This window comes from Asterias rubens, chromosome 7 (assembly GCF_902459465.1).
Source record: "Asterias rubens chromosome 7, eAstRub1.3, whole genome shotgun sequence".
NCBI classification, from domain to species: Eukaryota; Metazoa; Echinodermata; class Asteroidea; order Forcipulatida; family Asteriidae; genus Asterias; species Asterias rubens.
Window position 1 is genome coordinate 11,316,198 of NC_047068.1, and position 15,750 is coordinate 11,331,947.

The 15,750-nt window shown below is 39.1% G+C and overlaps 1 protein-coding gene across 2 annotated transcripts; it reads left to right on the forward strand.

Moving 5' to 3' along the window:
* Positions 1–69: 69 nt before the first annotated feature.
* On the forward strand, positions 70–12,893 carry LOC117293137 (TGF-beta-activated kinase 1 and MAP3K7-binding protein 1-like). 2 transcript variants are annotated; one of them, XM_033775361.1, is made up of 6 exons: positions 70–267; positions 4,726–4,862; positions 5,671–5,911; positions 7,600–7,738; positions 10,191–10,413; positions 11,374–12,893. In XM_033775361.1, exons 1-6 carry the CDS (start codon positions 193–195, stop codon positions 12,197–12,199), a joined length of 1,641 nt encoding a protein of 546 aa, XP_033631252.1. In that variant the 5' UTR covers positions 70–192; the 3' UTR covers positions 12,200–12,893. The 2 variants fall into 2 exon arrangements, with proteins under 2 accessions (XP_033631252.1, XP_033631253.1); XM_033775362.1 differs by having other exon boundaries at positions 70–258.
* Positions 12,894–15,750: the final 2,857 nt, after the last annotated feature.

Here is a 15,750-nt window from a genome sequence, read left to right on the forward strand (position 1 = left end):
AAATCGAATAGTGGGAGTCGTACGATCACATGCACCCATCCGGGAATGTAATCTGCTGCAGTGCTGGGACAACAAAATGGCTGCGCCCTGTTGAACAATTTCCATTCTTCTAATTCAATGAATAAACTAACTAAACTAGTGTAGTTTAGTGGAACTAAATCGAAAGAAAGCGGTTTTAAATGTGCAGCTGTCATGGCCACGGCGGCGCCCCCACGCCATGCACGGAAGCAGATCTCCACGCCTTCTTCTGTCGCACAGGTAAGCATGGTAAGAAAATGAAACGATCATGACAATGATTACAATAGACCTTTTCGCAAATACCGGGGCGCGCGCGTAAAGCTTGGAATTAGGTGCATTGTGGTCTAGCTGGTATCCAAATTTGATCCATATATATCCCACAATGCACCTCATTCAACAGTCTGCGCTTGCGCATTGGTATTTGCGATAAGGTCTATGACATGTCATGATGATGATATGGTTGATGAATTGATTTGAATGGCATGAAGAATAAATGGGGTAATGGTAAATTGATTATGATTAAAGTAAGGCCTAGCCTAGGCCTATCTAAAATAATTAAAAAGATAAATTTGTAACAAGTACTTACTTCCTCACTTAAAGCCATTGGACCCTGTCGGTAAACACTATTGTCCAAGGCCCGCACTTCGTGTATCACAACTTCTATATCAAATAACAAACCTGTGAAAATTTAGGCTCAATCGGTCATCGGAGTCTGGAGAAAATAACGGGAAAACCCACCCGTGTATTCGCGCATTTCGCCGTGTCATGACATGTGTTTAAAATAAATCTGTAATTCTCGCTAACGAGAATTTATATTGTTTTACTGTTTTCTCAAAAAGTAAAACATTTCATGGAGTAATATTTCAAGGGAAGTCTTTCACCACTACCTTCTGTAAACCCTGTAAGTTATTTGTAAATCTGTGAACTTTTTCTTTTTTTTCTGTACCGAAAGGGTCCAATGGCTTTAAGTTATTTTAATTAATTAAGGATCCTGCCGAGAAATCAACGTAAGCATAAACCTAATTTTATAAACTGACATTCATAAATACCTCCATCGGTGTCAGGACACTTCGTACCTTGGACACTTCGTACTTCTTACACAAGACACTTCGTACCTTCTCCCGAGACACTTCCTACCTTCATACTAAATTCAGGATTTCTGCATCTTTTGTGATTATTTTGTGCTTTGTGATCGGATGATAATGAAATAAAAGCAAATTAAATCAATTGTTACTATTTTGACAATTGCGTGATTGTTTGACTTAAAATATTTGTAAAAAATATTGACGGAAGATATTGTCCTTGGCGGTAATTAACTTATATACAAAATATTAATTTCACACATTCAAACAAAAATTACAATTCATTAAGTAATTTTTTTCTCAACAAACATTAAATTATTAAGGAATACACATTTTAATGAAGGTACAAAGTGACTCAGCTGATGGTCACTTCGTACCCCGCCCATGGTACGAAGTATGGTACGAAGTAACCAATTTAGTTACGGTACAAAGTGTCCCGAAGGTACGAAGTTAGTTTCCAGGGTACGAGGTGGCAAAGGTACAAAGTGTCCAACAACCCCTCCACCAGACAGTTTCGCTCTTTTCCTATTGGTGGAGAGCGCATCACGTGGGGGTGTTTAAACGGTTGATAATGACCAGTTGGAGCTCTGTTTATAACCACTAGTCTGGGTGCAAGACGTTTCTTGTTACGGGTGATGCGTGAGTTGGCCGCGCTGTGTGTGAAAGAAAAACAAGAACGTCTTGCACCAAGATTATACGCGCTGGAACGAATCTGGAAACTGTTGGAAATAGGCGTCTCAGTCATAACAATGCAACACACGGGCGTGCAGAGCTTAAAGCAAGTCGGAAACAGATAAATGTTACTAGTTTTTTACTATATCACACCTTTTAACCAAAAAGGCATTATTAAATGATGAATGGGAATAGAAGAGTATGGACTCTTTGGCTCGGGCCTTTATCACATGGCAACGCCCCTGCCTGTTTTAAACGGCCGTTAAAGAACTCTTTGCTACCCTTACATGTATATTCCCTTATTTTATGGTTTAACACTTTTTTTCCCCTTTGATTTGAATAGTTGAACCTGAGGCTGAAGTGAAGAAAGCAATAAATCTCATGAATGTGGGGGATGGGCCTGATAGCATACTGTTGGATAACTTTCCGTATGACGCCACCACTTTTTCACTAATTTTTACAAAAAACGCAAAATAGAAATTCTCAAACATTGAATACAGTGTAATAATATTTTATTTGAACTTTTGGTTTGGACAGGAAGTGAGGTCAAAGCAGGTCTCAAGCAAACGCTTTGCTCCACTTAATTTAACGGGAACTCCACTTAATTTAACCACAGTTTGATCTGCAGGTTTTTTAGATTTTGTTGCTAAACGTGTATTTAATTATGGAAGTTGTTTTACAATATTTTTATTATCCTACAATCGTTTAATTTTCTGATATGATTATGTATACAGAAATAACTATGTGCAAAGATTAAGTTGTTTCTAACATACATGTACAGATGAGTCTAGCATGTAATTTTTAACTGTCCGAAAACAATTATGTGTAAGATTAAGCGCGCTGAGCCCTAAGTTGTTTCCAGGGGGTCGAAGCATATGAGACTGTCGACCCTATTTTTCCAAATTTCGTTTCATATTGAATGCATACTAAACATTGTTACAGGCATGTGAGACTTCCTCTTTTAAGCTGATTTCCTCGTTTTCGGTTTTGATTGTCCTACTTTCTGTTTACAAAAGTATAGGAATATTATCTTTTCCTCTTTTTCCTGCCCGGTTTTCTTTTTTCCTCTTCTTTCATGGATAGTTACTCACATACATGTACCCGTTGTTATCAGGTAAATGCTAACAGTTGGGATTTTTTTTAGTGAAACCTGACAAACATCCTGAATTGCTGAATTCAACAGGCTTTGTTGAGTAGGATTTTAAACTTTGCATGGTGGAAATACGCTTCAGTAAAGTTTTGCGGTAACACCACACCATGTAGTGATAATCTCTAGAAGAGTTGGGGTGGTTCTTTGGTGGCTTTGTTGATTTAGAACCTTATATTAATATTTAATGAGAGTGTAACAGCAAGTCACACTAAACTACAAACGTGTAACATTTTACAATGCATATTATGACACCATCGTGCATTATCGACGGGGGTCCAGTACCATGTGCAATTTAACAAAGATGGAGAAGACAAAAAAGGGACAATAATAATACGTTTTCGGCTATTGGTAATGCACCATACCTGCTTTATAATAATTAACCATTTGCGAATTAGATTTGAGTAATTCCTAAGGTACCATTAAGCCATGCACATCCATTCATGGCTTTTCATTGTCTCTTACGCAACTATAAAGCAAAAGCTTGCCCCTAATCATGTGACATAGCAACTGTCTCGATAGTCTGAGGAATTCAAATTTAAGGTGTAACTTGCGATCAAGCATGTCGTTTTACCAGACAATACTCAAATCTAACACGCAAATGGCTTATTGATACATGGTGTGGATACATTGATCTTGGCTGAGGGTGAATCGTGCTGGTAACCTCTCCCCTCTTGTGATTTTATCAACACTTTTTTAATTTCTATATTTTGTCTGTAATATGGCTCTGCTGATTTTTTTTTTTTTTGCGCTATGAGGCATTGCATGAGCAAGCCGGTTTTTAAATGTTTTTTTTTTATTTATTTTTTTATTTCTCTCTTGAAGTGGAGTTATGTTAGTTCGTTTGTTCAAGAATGGCATCAGCAAAGGCACATATCAAGTAAACACACTAATAAGATACTCCAGTAATTACTTAAATACTTTGTTCTTCTTCGTAGAGTGTCATGGCCGAATGGTTAAGAGCATCTAATTCAAGTTCAGGTGCAGTCGCTAGAGTGTGGTTAGAATCCCGGTCGTGACACTTGTGTCCTTTTAGAGCAAGACACTTTACTATAATTGCTTCTCTTCACCCAGGGGTAAATGGGTACCTGCGAGGGTAGAGGTTGATATTGTGTATGAAAAAGCCACAAGCGCCTTATAGGCAGTTCAGGGTTGTATACTCCACAGGGAGCTGAGAAACATTAAACAGGGATGTTAATGGCCCAATGACCAGGGCACTAATGCAAAGAGCATTGATACGGTTATTGTGAAAAGCGCTGTAAAAGAATTTTTTATTATTATTATTCTTAAAACTATGATATTGTTTTTCTATAGCATTTTGAGATTTTCTTTTATGTAAGACGCTATATTAATGTAATATTCTTGGTTGGGTTTGGGTCCTTCTTCCTCACGTACGTGCGGAGTAGTAGTAGTAAGTTAGTCGGGAGGGCTTGAACTTGAAGTTGACGTTGAATAATTAAAGTTCGCCACAGAACAAACCAATGACACAAGTTGAACTCGAAAGTAAGTTGATGTCACGATAAATGATTTTATTAAGAGTTCTCTTCTCGAACCCTCCTGTTCTCCAGTCTAGCTCAAAACTAATCTCTTCTTCTTACATTCCTTTACTTTATTCCAAACCTTGTTATTAATTATCTTCTAAATCACAATAATCTTAATTCCAAACCAACCGCGCACGCGCTTAGTAATTTGCTCGCGCTTTGTAATTAGCTCACGCTTTTCAGTTGGTTTAGGGTAGATCACTACATTAAAAATAAATTATTATATGATAATTGTTTTTCTCTAATGACTTTGTCTTGACCACAGTCACCAGCTCCAAGTTGGACAGATGACCTTCCTGTGTGCCACTTATCTGGAATTGGTTTCTCCACCAATCAGATCTATCGACCGGATGGAGGGAGAGAGGAGGAACATGAGTGTGAGGATCTTTTCTTCCGCTTCAGGTACGTTTCCAAACTAGTTTGACTACTAAAACAAGATTGTTTGTCGTCGAATAAATAATAACATAGGCCTAATAATAACCCTCCTACTGATACACCATTCAAAACCATTCAAAATTCACTAACGTTTACAACCCCATTGTTTTTGTACACACATGGTAGTACCATTTGAGCAGGGTCAGAGGATGGATGATAAGCTGTACTACCACTCAAAACCATTCAGATGGTTTTGAGCTGTGCATACACTGTACCTGTGTCCGTTACCATAGCCAAATGGTTTCAGATGGTCAGCAAGCTGTTTAACAAATCCTGTAGTGTCTATGACATAGTGTATGGTAACCTCGTAACCAGGGACAGATTGGTCACCCCCACACCGCCTGTCATGACATAGTGGGATCCTTGATGCACCACTTAAAACAAACCTCATAGGATTCTGTACCAGCTGCACCACCATTCAAAACCATTTGGGGAACCAACTGTGTGCACAGCTATCATACCATTCAAAACCATTCACTTGAATGGTTTCAAATGGTGTATCAACTTGTTACAAAAAGGCACTGATTGTAGGCCTAATAAAGAAGATTTTACATGAGAAAATAGTATTTGCTGTTTTGGGAACCTGCCAAGATGCTAATCATATTTATTTCTCTACTCGGCCTTTAATTGATTTTAAATCCAAGTTCTTTGTTTATTTGTTTGTTTTGTTTATTTAAAAAAAAAATGTCTGGCAACAAAATTTAGATAAAACCTGTCACATCTTGGAGATAGAAATAGCCCTTATGGTCACAATTTTGCAATGTTTGATATCTAGGTTTGATGATGAGCACTACTTATATGGCGTGTTTGATGGTCATGACGGAATGCATGTTGCAGACTTTGCACGTCTTCGATTGCCAGCTGAACTTCTTTTCGGTCAGTTGATGGAGATTGGAGACGATGATGTGGTAAAGAAGGTACTCTTCCAGGCTTTTAATACCGTCGATCTAGGCTACTTCGAGAGTATAGACGGTCTGCTGGCAGAGAGAACTAATCTTAAACTACAGCTTCCAGAGGTAAATAATAATATTATAATGAAAGGTTCTTGTATAGACCCCTTGCAATACGCGCAGCGTACTCACATGTGCCTTTCCTGTGTGTCATTTTGGGTGTCAAAATTGTATACAAACATGCATAAAAGAGACTTGACACCCAAAATTACGCGCATTGTTCAAAGGCGCGTTCTGTGTTGTGTTAAGAAATCAACAGCTCCCCCTTGCATAACGCGAAACGTTACAGGTACGTGGTATGCTGAGGTCATGGCTCTTTTTTACGCACAGAGAACAGCCATTGTTCTATGATCTGCCTCCTCTTGAGTGTGTGACCTCATATGCAATGGGTCTATAGCCATTAATTCTAGGTGCTAGATCGAGGCGCATGTGAGATGAAACATATACTATTGAATCGATACTGTTCAGTTTGGAGTAGATTCATTAAAGTAGCAGCTGAGGTAGATACCCGGATGTTGTAGGGAAGATCGTTCTAGAGGCGGGAGCCAATATAACCGAAGGCTCCTCGGCCACATTTGGAGCAGCGAGTAGCATTCAAAGTGAGTGGGTCACAAATTGATCGTAGTCTACTGCGTAACAAAACTTTTCCTAAAAAGGCAGCAAATATTAACAGAATTCGAGATTGAACAAAGACAAATTTAGTAGAGCAGTATCATGTCAACCAATGACCTCAGGTAAATGTGCCGGAACTCCACCAACTTACCCGTCTAGCCCTCATGTTAGCGGTCTCCCTATTGTGTCAATATCTTTGTTCATGGGTGCCCAGCATAGAAATAGAACCCGGGGAACGCTGAGTGTCTCATTGTGCGTGCAGTTTCGTTGTGAGACCATTTTTATGGACGCGCACATGCCATTTTCGTAACGCGTGTATGGCAAAATATTTTGCCATACAATTTTGCCATACAATGACATCATCATTGACCAATGAAAACACTAGAAATGGTCTATGTGCGCTGACATCTTGCCATTTTGCCATACGCGCGTGTCACACGATGATAATTTTGCCATATGCACGTACTGCGCGGTATTGATACGCCGGGTCCACAGACGACACAGAGGGTGGTCGAGCTCAGCGTTCTCCGGGTTCTATTTCTATGGTGCCCAGTCAGAAGCCATTCAACTTACCAGGGATCACCACCCACGTTTGCAGCTCAACCTGGTATGAGACAGGGGAGGGTTCACCTTAGTTGATATTCGTAGGAGGCTGCCAACATTAGGACAAGATGGTTTAGTGGGTAGATTGCCGGCACGTGAACCTGGCGGACACTGGTTCAAATTCTGCTCAAGTCAAATTTTTCTCTGTGCAACCAAAAATTTATTTGAACTCACTCAGTTTCCCTTGTGGTTTCTTACTTGATAAAATACAAGAGAGAAGTGTGGTGGGTTTCTGCACCACACTCAACATCCGGGCCAAAATTCAAAGAGCTGCTTTAAAGCAAAAAATACAGCTTAAAAAATCCCTGCTTAGTAATAATGAGCAGGATACCAATCACAAATTGTACATGTGACACAGTGTTTTGGCTGGTAACCGTATTCTGGTTAGCATGATTTTGTTTTTTTGGCTAAATCTGTATTGAAATGCATAAAAATATAACTTTCTTACTGAATGATTTTGATGATTTTGTGTGTTGAAATTTCTTGAAATAATCTATGAACCCAAAGAGCTTATTGTTTTGACAATAATATTCTTGCAGGACCTGAGTTATTATGAGCTGTGTCAGCAGTACCCAAGTGAGGTTGATAAACTCCAACAACTGGATAGTGGCATCTGTGGTGGTGCATCTGCTAATGTGGCACTTATACTAGGAGGGAAGCTGTATGTCGCCAATGTGGGTACGTTCTTTGGCTTCATGGCTGTCCTCTGAGACTTGTGTTTAAAAATCTGTGGAAGTAACTGGTGGTTATGACAAGTAAGCCTGGGCGACTAGTGCGAAAAGTCGAGTCGCAACTACTGTTTTTCAACTACTTGGTTAAACGTGCCGCCACGACTTTTACAAAAAAAGTCGCGACTACCTGCTTGGTGAAACAATTGTGGCGCTCACGACTTTTCTCGACGACATAATTTACTTATGAAACACAATCAGACATCGTGACATTTTACTATCTGCGCCTGTGTCAAATAATATGCAGCAATGCATCTTAGGAGTTAAAAATAAGTCGCAACTAGTGACAAAGTCGCGTAGTTTAGGTGCGTCTAGTAGAGTTCACTGTTCCCCAGGTCTAATGACAATCTTGCGAAGTGAAGGTACAGACAAAAGCCATTGCTGAATGGTGGTTCTAAAGAAAACTGGGCCCATTTTCATGGCTCAGCTTACCGCCAAGTACTGCGCTTAAGATCACAATTTTCTGCTTACTGTGCAAGCACCCAACGCACACACACAAGCAAATATTTCCTGCTAACCTCATGAAATACTCTTGGCTTAAGCGCAGAGTTGCCTGCTTTTGTAAGCGTAAATTTTTTGCTTCCGGAAAGAAGAGCCATGAAATTTGCACTGATGTTTAGTTTGGGTTCTGAGAAGCACTGGCCGTATATCTACAGGAATGAAAAATTCAGACCCATTTTGTTTTGTAAACAACCAAGTCATATGCTGCCTTAAAAAAAATTATGTAAAGTGTGAGTTGGTAAACTTAAGCTGTTTCCTCCTTGCTTTATTCACTTACTTTTGTTCAAAGCAGCTTTAAAAAGTCTTAAAAAGTCTTAAATTTGACTTTTTGAAGTATGCATTTATTTGTTCATTTTATTATCCACTTGCAATTTCCAGTAAACTCACAACGAGGCAAGTCCAACTATTTTGTGTTTTTTAATTGAATGATAAAACACTGTAAAACATTAATTTAACGATTTTTTAAAATGTTGACCAAGTAGGAAAAATCTCTCTTAACTCTTATTGGGTATCAAAATGTACTTGCCCATCAGAAGACAAATGAGATAATAGTTTTCTTTGTGCTTGTTAAATATTTTAGAAAGTTCTTTCTTTCTGTGGAAGTGTCGTGGCGGAGTGGTTAAGAGCACTGAATTCAAACTCTGATGTTTCTGAATAGCAGAGTGTAGGTTCGAATCCCCCAGCCGTGACACTTGTGTCCTTAAGTAAGGCAATTAACCATTGCTTCGTCCTTCGGATGGGACATAAAGCCGTTGGTCCCATGTGTTGTGTAACGCATGTAAAAGAACCCAGTGCACTTAGCGAAAAGAGAAGGGGCTCGCCCCGGTGTTGCTGGCTGTGGCTGCTGAATGCACCGTAGCACCTTATTAACCCTTTTAAAGTGCTACATAATTGCGTCTCAGAATTCATAACTTCAATAACCTATCTTTCTGTTTAAATGTCTATACTCAGTGCCTTGAGTACCTTGTTGGTAGATATGTGCGCTATATAAGACTCCAATATTATTATTATTGATACCATTTCCTGTCATTTAGATTCTAGTCTTGAAAAATCAAATCCTAGTCTGTGATAATTTTGAGCAGCAGAGTCAGAATTCTACCTCGATTTGTCTGAATGGATTTGGGTTTTTTGCCCGTACAAGATAGAAATATTTAGGTAGTCGTTTTTAGGTACCTGAAGTGTTTATTGACATTGTAGGGTGCATCCCACAGAAAGATTTTAGAAAAGATCCAAAATCACTCAGACAGGGTCTGGCAGCTATGTACAAAGACCAACAGGTTTAAGGATTCCTTTCTACCTAGTGTGATTAAGATTTGTAACGGTAGATGGTCGAGGTAACTTGGTTCTGTTCCCCAATATCTTTATAGTTGTATTAATCTGTAACCCGTAATTTTGATTCCTGTTGTCTATTGTTGCTATGCCTTTTTATGTATGTATGAAGTCGCCTTTACACAGGGAAGACAAATTTCATGTTTTTTGTCATGACAATAAACATTTTTAATCTTTAATCTTTATTTTCTTAAAGGTGATCATAGACAACACCTGGGGAAAGTTCACTATGTCGCTCTTAAATTACCAGACTGGAGATTTTTTTTTTTTTTTTCACTTGTTTAATTGATTTTGTTTGCTTAAATCTGTTTAATTCTCTTTGCCTGTTGTTAATTGTTTGTAAAGCGATGTGGTACTTTCCTTTTATACATGTTTGGTATTATTATTATTATTATGATTATTACTAAAAATCTCGGACTTTGTCTGTATAATGTTTGTCTATGAATAGGCATGATAGGCCTAGATTTAAGAAAAACAAATTGAAGTTTTTAACTAAAGATTTATTGATAATTTCAAATTGAGTTTTCAGTCGTTAAAAAAAAATTGTTTATGCCTGACAATGGTTTCCATAGGTGATTCAAGAACAATACTTTGCTCCAAAGAACAAGACGGTAGTCTAAAGATAAAACAACTCAGCATCGATCACACCTTACAAAATGAAGACGAGGTCCTAAGGCTGACCCAAATAGGCGTTGATCCCGCACTCATACAAAGAAATCATCCAGAAGCCATCACGACAAGACAAATTGGCGATCATCACTTGAAGGGCGGTTACAAGGAACACATCATTCTAAGGTTGGTATCTTCATAATACCAAGTAATCAGGGTCCAGTTTCATAAAGCTTTTAAAGCAGAAAATTCTGCTGAACAAGTTTCTTTGCTAAGCAGGAAATGAGTGGGGTAGCAGTCGCAGCAATGGTCTTTTGGCTGATAGTTTTTTTTTTTGTGCCTTGCAAGTTGTTGCGCTTACATGCTTTATGAAATTGAGCCCACAAAGCTGTAAAGCAGAAAGTTCTGCCAAGCAAATTTCTTTGCAAAATATAAGTGGGAGACTAGTCACAGCAGTGGTTTCTATGGTATTATGGCCGGTGGCCTATTTTTGTTGAGGCCATTGGACACTTTCGGTAAACAGTATTGTCCGAGGCCCACACTACGTGTATTACAACTTATATATAAAATAACAAACCTGTGAAATTTAGGCTCAACTGGTCATCAGAGTCGGGAGCAGGAAAACCCACCCTTGTTTCCGCACGTTTCGCCGTGTCATGACATGTGTTTAAAATAAATCTGTTTTCTCGATATCGAGAATTGATATTGTTTTAATGTTTTCTCGAAAAGTAAAGCATTTCATGGAATAATATTTCAAGAGAAGTCTTTCACCATTACCTTCTGTAAACCCTGTAAGTTTTTTGTAAATCTTTGAACTTTTAATTTTGTTTCTGTTCCAAAAGTGTCCAATGGCTTTAAGCAAGATGTTTGTGTGCTAAGCAAGTTATTGTGCTCTCATGCTTTATGAAGTTGCCCTGTGTAGGGCCAATGGTTTGCCATTTCAGAGGATCGGTTCCGTTACATAGGGACCTCTTGCATTGACCGCCATTGTTAATGACGTTAAAAATTAACCTGCTGGATGAAATCGTTTATATATTTGATTATTGTTTTGCTTCTTATGATGCTAAAACTTAACCTGCAATAGCTCAACAAAATTGTCGAGTGTGTGAAATAAATTGTGGTATTTCATTATTTTCTTCACTTTAGTGATGCTAAAACAGAACCTGTAATAGCTGAACCAGAGATCATAGGAGGGCTTCAACTGAATGGAATATGTGGCTTTTTAGCAATGTTCACCAATGGACTTCAAAAATCTCTCGTGGATGCGACGGGAACAAACCAACCCAATGTGGATATAGCGCACATGATAGCGGCGGAGTTTAGTGTGCAGTCTACACTCAGTGGTGTCGCTCAAGGTGTGGTGGATAAGGTGATTCGCATTCACCACGATACTTACTTAGGGAACAGTTCTCGTGCCAAAGCATGTCAGAAACGAGAGGATATCACCCTCCTGGTGAGGGATTTTGGTTATCCTTTAGGTACTAGTGTGAATAGCCCCACTATGCAGTACAATCCAGTAACGGTTCCTTACCAACCTGGCAAGGTTTCAAGCGGACATCCGCCGATGCTTATTATCCCACCAAGGCCTGGTTTCCCCGGCCAGGCTTCTCCGCAGCCTATCAACCTAATCTCATTAGAACAAATGACGCCTCTATCGATAAACGTGGATCCGATGTCGCCAGCCTCATCACGTACTAGTACCATTGGGTCTCCAACGAGTAGCAGTGTGTCTACGCCATGCAGTAATCTCAACGATACAGACCCTAACACCACCCAGGAATCCCGGAGCAACACCAACGACAGCGACACTCAGAACAGTGGAGAGGAACCCTTTTTGTTTCAGCGTTTACATGTGGCTAGTCCACGCCCCAGACAGCCTGACGAGGAAGGCTACATTGAGCCGTACGTGGATTTCTCCGAGTTTCATGAAGTGTACGCCGCAGCGATAAGCGATCATCAACTATCTCAGTAGGAAAAATGTAATATTTTAAAACTGGTGCAAAAGTGTCCAAATGGTGTATATATTAATTTAATATTTGGTCACATTAACTGATTGATTCCAGTTATGATATATACTTTGTTTTATAAAATTTGTCAAATTAAATTGTTGCGATCGACAAAAATAATGCAAATCGGTCTTTGCCAGCAAAAATGTCAAGAGTAACGGTCAGTTTCTGATTGGTTAGTGTTAAGCCCAGTTCATACTTCTGCGAGTGCTTCTTGTTAATGGAAGTTTCTTGAGTCACAATAGAAAAAAAAACAGCGCGTACCCATTATTGCATCACCGAATTCCGCAATCGCATTTTAAGGAAGTATGAACCGTTACTGTGACGGGTTTGTCAAAAGTCAAAGTCATTGGTCAGCGATGATGATTGACCACTCTCGCTGTGAGGTGCAGGGTTTGTCCCTTTAACAAAGACTAGTCAGCAGGACCAGTCAGAGTATCATTTCACTAGTCCACTAGTTTTTTAACCGGTCCATATATGTATTTAATTTTCAAGTTTTCCTTCAACATAACCATTGGGAATTTGAACTGATAGTGACATGATTTGGTTTACATGAAGCATAGGGACTTTAGCCAAAACTAGCCAGTATATTGCGCCACAGCATCTTGTAAACCATTACATGGTGCTTTATTAAATGATTAGGTCTTATAATTCAAATCGTAGTCCCACATACCCTGCAGGAAATACTGTATGTTAAAGTGACTTGAGCGTCACTGAGTGACTGACATGCGTGCTTATAAGAAGCCATTATTATTATTATTAGTTGGACCGAAATCTGACTTGTGGTCCTTGGGTGTGTTTTAACTGGCATTTGGCCAGCAGACTACTTAAGGAGAACGCTGGAGTAGTCTTTGGTTAGTCTTGTCACAGTGATTGGTCAATGATGGGTCAGTGTCCTTGTCATTGGTCATTGTCACCTGGACACAATGACAACACGTGTCACGTTGGGCACTGGTGCCTATAACTCAGCTTTGCCCTGTAACTTGGCATGTGTGCCATAACTCGTCTCGTTTTAACCTTCCTACTGTCTGTCCATTTAATATCATCCACTGTGGTTTTGAATGATAGATGCACTGTACCAGCCTGCAATATGATTACCAATTTGTTACATGTGGTGAAAACATCTACACAGTACTCAGTCAACCCTCCTACTGTCTGACCATTAAGTATCGCCCACTGTGGTTTTGGATGATGTATAAACTTTGCCAGCTTATTATAATATGGTAAATGCATCTACACAGTACACAGTCAACCCTCCTACAATGTCCTACTGTCTGACCATTCAAACATTCACGGTGGTTTTGGATCATGTATAAACTATACCAGCTTGCTATTTGATATCATGTGGTGATTTGATGACTATTGACGCCATTTGCAAGACGTTCTGTATCATCCAATACGGTTTTGAATCAACTTTGCCATGAATACTGCAGGCTGACAAATGATACAATTGTGTAATATCATAATAGGAATGCATAAACAGAACACACGTGTGCAAAGTTGTGCCACCCTACACAACCCTTGCAGTTGAGTGGTTTCGGAGGGTTGCTCAACTCCCTGAAAAATGGTACCAAGAGTAGGAGGGTTACATTTTAAAAGGTATTGAAAATAGTCTTTAATTAATGATCATGAAGTGTTTATTCTGTAAGAAATGGATTGGAGCCTTTTCGTACAATTCTGTTGTAATTCCCTGTTTTTAATGTGACATTTTAATCAGTAAAGTCAATGAATTTGTAATTGATAATCAATGACTGATTAGATATCTAGTCATGTGGTGGAGATGCAGCCTGAACTACATTTCAAGTGCCTTGGAACATAAAGGCAGTGGACACTATTGGTAATTGTCAAAGACTAGTCTTCACAGTTTGTGTATCTCAACAAATGCATAAAACAACAAACCTGTCAAATTTAAGCTCCATCGGTCGTCGAAGTTGCAAGATAGTAATTTTAAAAACACCCTTGTCACACAAAGTTGAGTGCTTTCAGATGCTTGATTTCGAGAACTCAAATTCTAAATCTGAGGTTTTAAAATCAAACTCGTGGAAAATTACTTCTTTCTCGAAAACTGCGTAAGTTCACAAGGAAGCTGTTTCTCACAATGTTTTATACTATCAACAGCTCCCCATTACTCGTAATCAAGAAAGGTTTCATGCTAACAAACATTTTGAGTAATTACCAATAGTGTTAACTGCCTTTAAAGCCTTTTTACTTTTTGAAAAATGACATTTTTAAAGTGTATTTTATTTTTACGATTGTTAAAAAGAACTATTATGTTTAATCAAGTAAAAACTTCATAATTAAAACACATTATCCGGATAACATGCATTAGGTTTCAACAATGTCTTTACAGATAAATGTGCAAGCTTCGCAGACCTGTTTAAGGGTGAAACTTTGTTTCCTGTATTTGTTTAAAAACAAAGTACATTGGAATCTTAAGTTGCCCACAAAATTTTGAATTCGTGCCTGACTTGCCTGATCTTTTAGAATGAGGGTCCAAGGCTTACCATCCATGTGCTCATTTAACTTTATCTATACCCCTAACCCCCCCCCCCTCCCTCTCCCTCTTCATTTGGATCATTTCTCGTTAACCACAAAATTTTGTTCATCAATCTTAAAATCTTTCAGTGCCTGCTTTTTTCGCGTTTTGAACCCAAAATGCCCAGCTTTTTTAGTTGTTTTTTTTAAAGTCTGTATTAGAAAAAAAAAGAAGTAGTATTTCTCAACAAACAAAATGAATCTTGCTGAGTTTGTGTTGTCTTTGTACATCCCAAAGTCAATAATAATTTCTTGAGTGATGTTGCCCTCTCGCCATGGGTTATACGTGAGTGATGATTGAGTACATGGAAGTGTCATGGCCGAGCAATTAAGAGCACCAAATTCAAACTCTTGTGTTTCTGATCAGCAGAGTGTGGGATCCAATCCCTCAGTCGTGAAATTTGTGTCCTTAACCATTGCTTCGTCCTTCGGTTGAGACGTAAAGCAGTTGGTCCCATGTGTTTTGTAACGCACACGTACACTGGATGTGTGTTTCGAACTGTAAAAGAACCCAGTGCACTTATCGAAAAGAGAAGGGGTTCGCCCCGGTAATCCTGGCTGTGGCTGCTATATGTGCCGGAGAACCTTGTAAACCCTTTAAAGGTGCTATACATAGTAGACCGATCCAGTAGGCTCCGCCCAAGACGCACGTGTGAGCAAGCACACGTGGGGCTCTCCAATGCCTTTCTGCACAACTGCCGCGCGCGTGCCAAGCATACGTGCACGCATGTCGGACCTTAGTGTCGGACCTTCGTTGCGTTGTGATTGGTCAATTAGCAATTGGGCGGAGCTTAATGGATCGATCTATTGGGTCTCAGAATTCATAATTTCAATAACCTTTCTTTCTGAAAGATTGTATATACTCAGCGCATTCAGTACCTTGTTGGTGTATACATGCGCTATATAAGACTTCAATATTACATACAAAATATTGTACATGTGCAATTATGGTGCTTTTTGGACCACATAAAAACAATCGTAC

Bases quoted from the DNA above. Each gene is read 5' to 3' on its own strand.
- LOC117293137 (XM_033775361.1), top strand. From the start codon at position 193: ATGGCCACGGCGGCGCCCCCACGCCATGCACGGAAGCAGATCTCCACG. The intron at 268-4,725 runs GTAAGAAAATGA...TCTTGACCACAG, and splicing joins CTGTCGCACAGGTAAGCATG to TCACCAGCTCCAAGTTGGAC. The intron at 10,414-11,373 runs GTTGGTATCTTC...TCTTCACTTTAG, and splicing joins AAGGAACACATCATTCTAAG to TGATGCTAAAACAGAACCTG.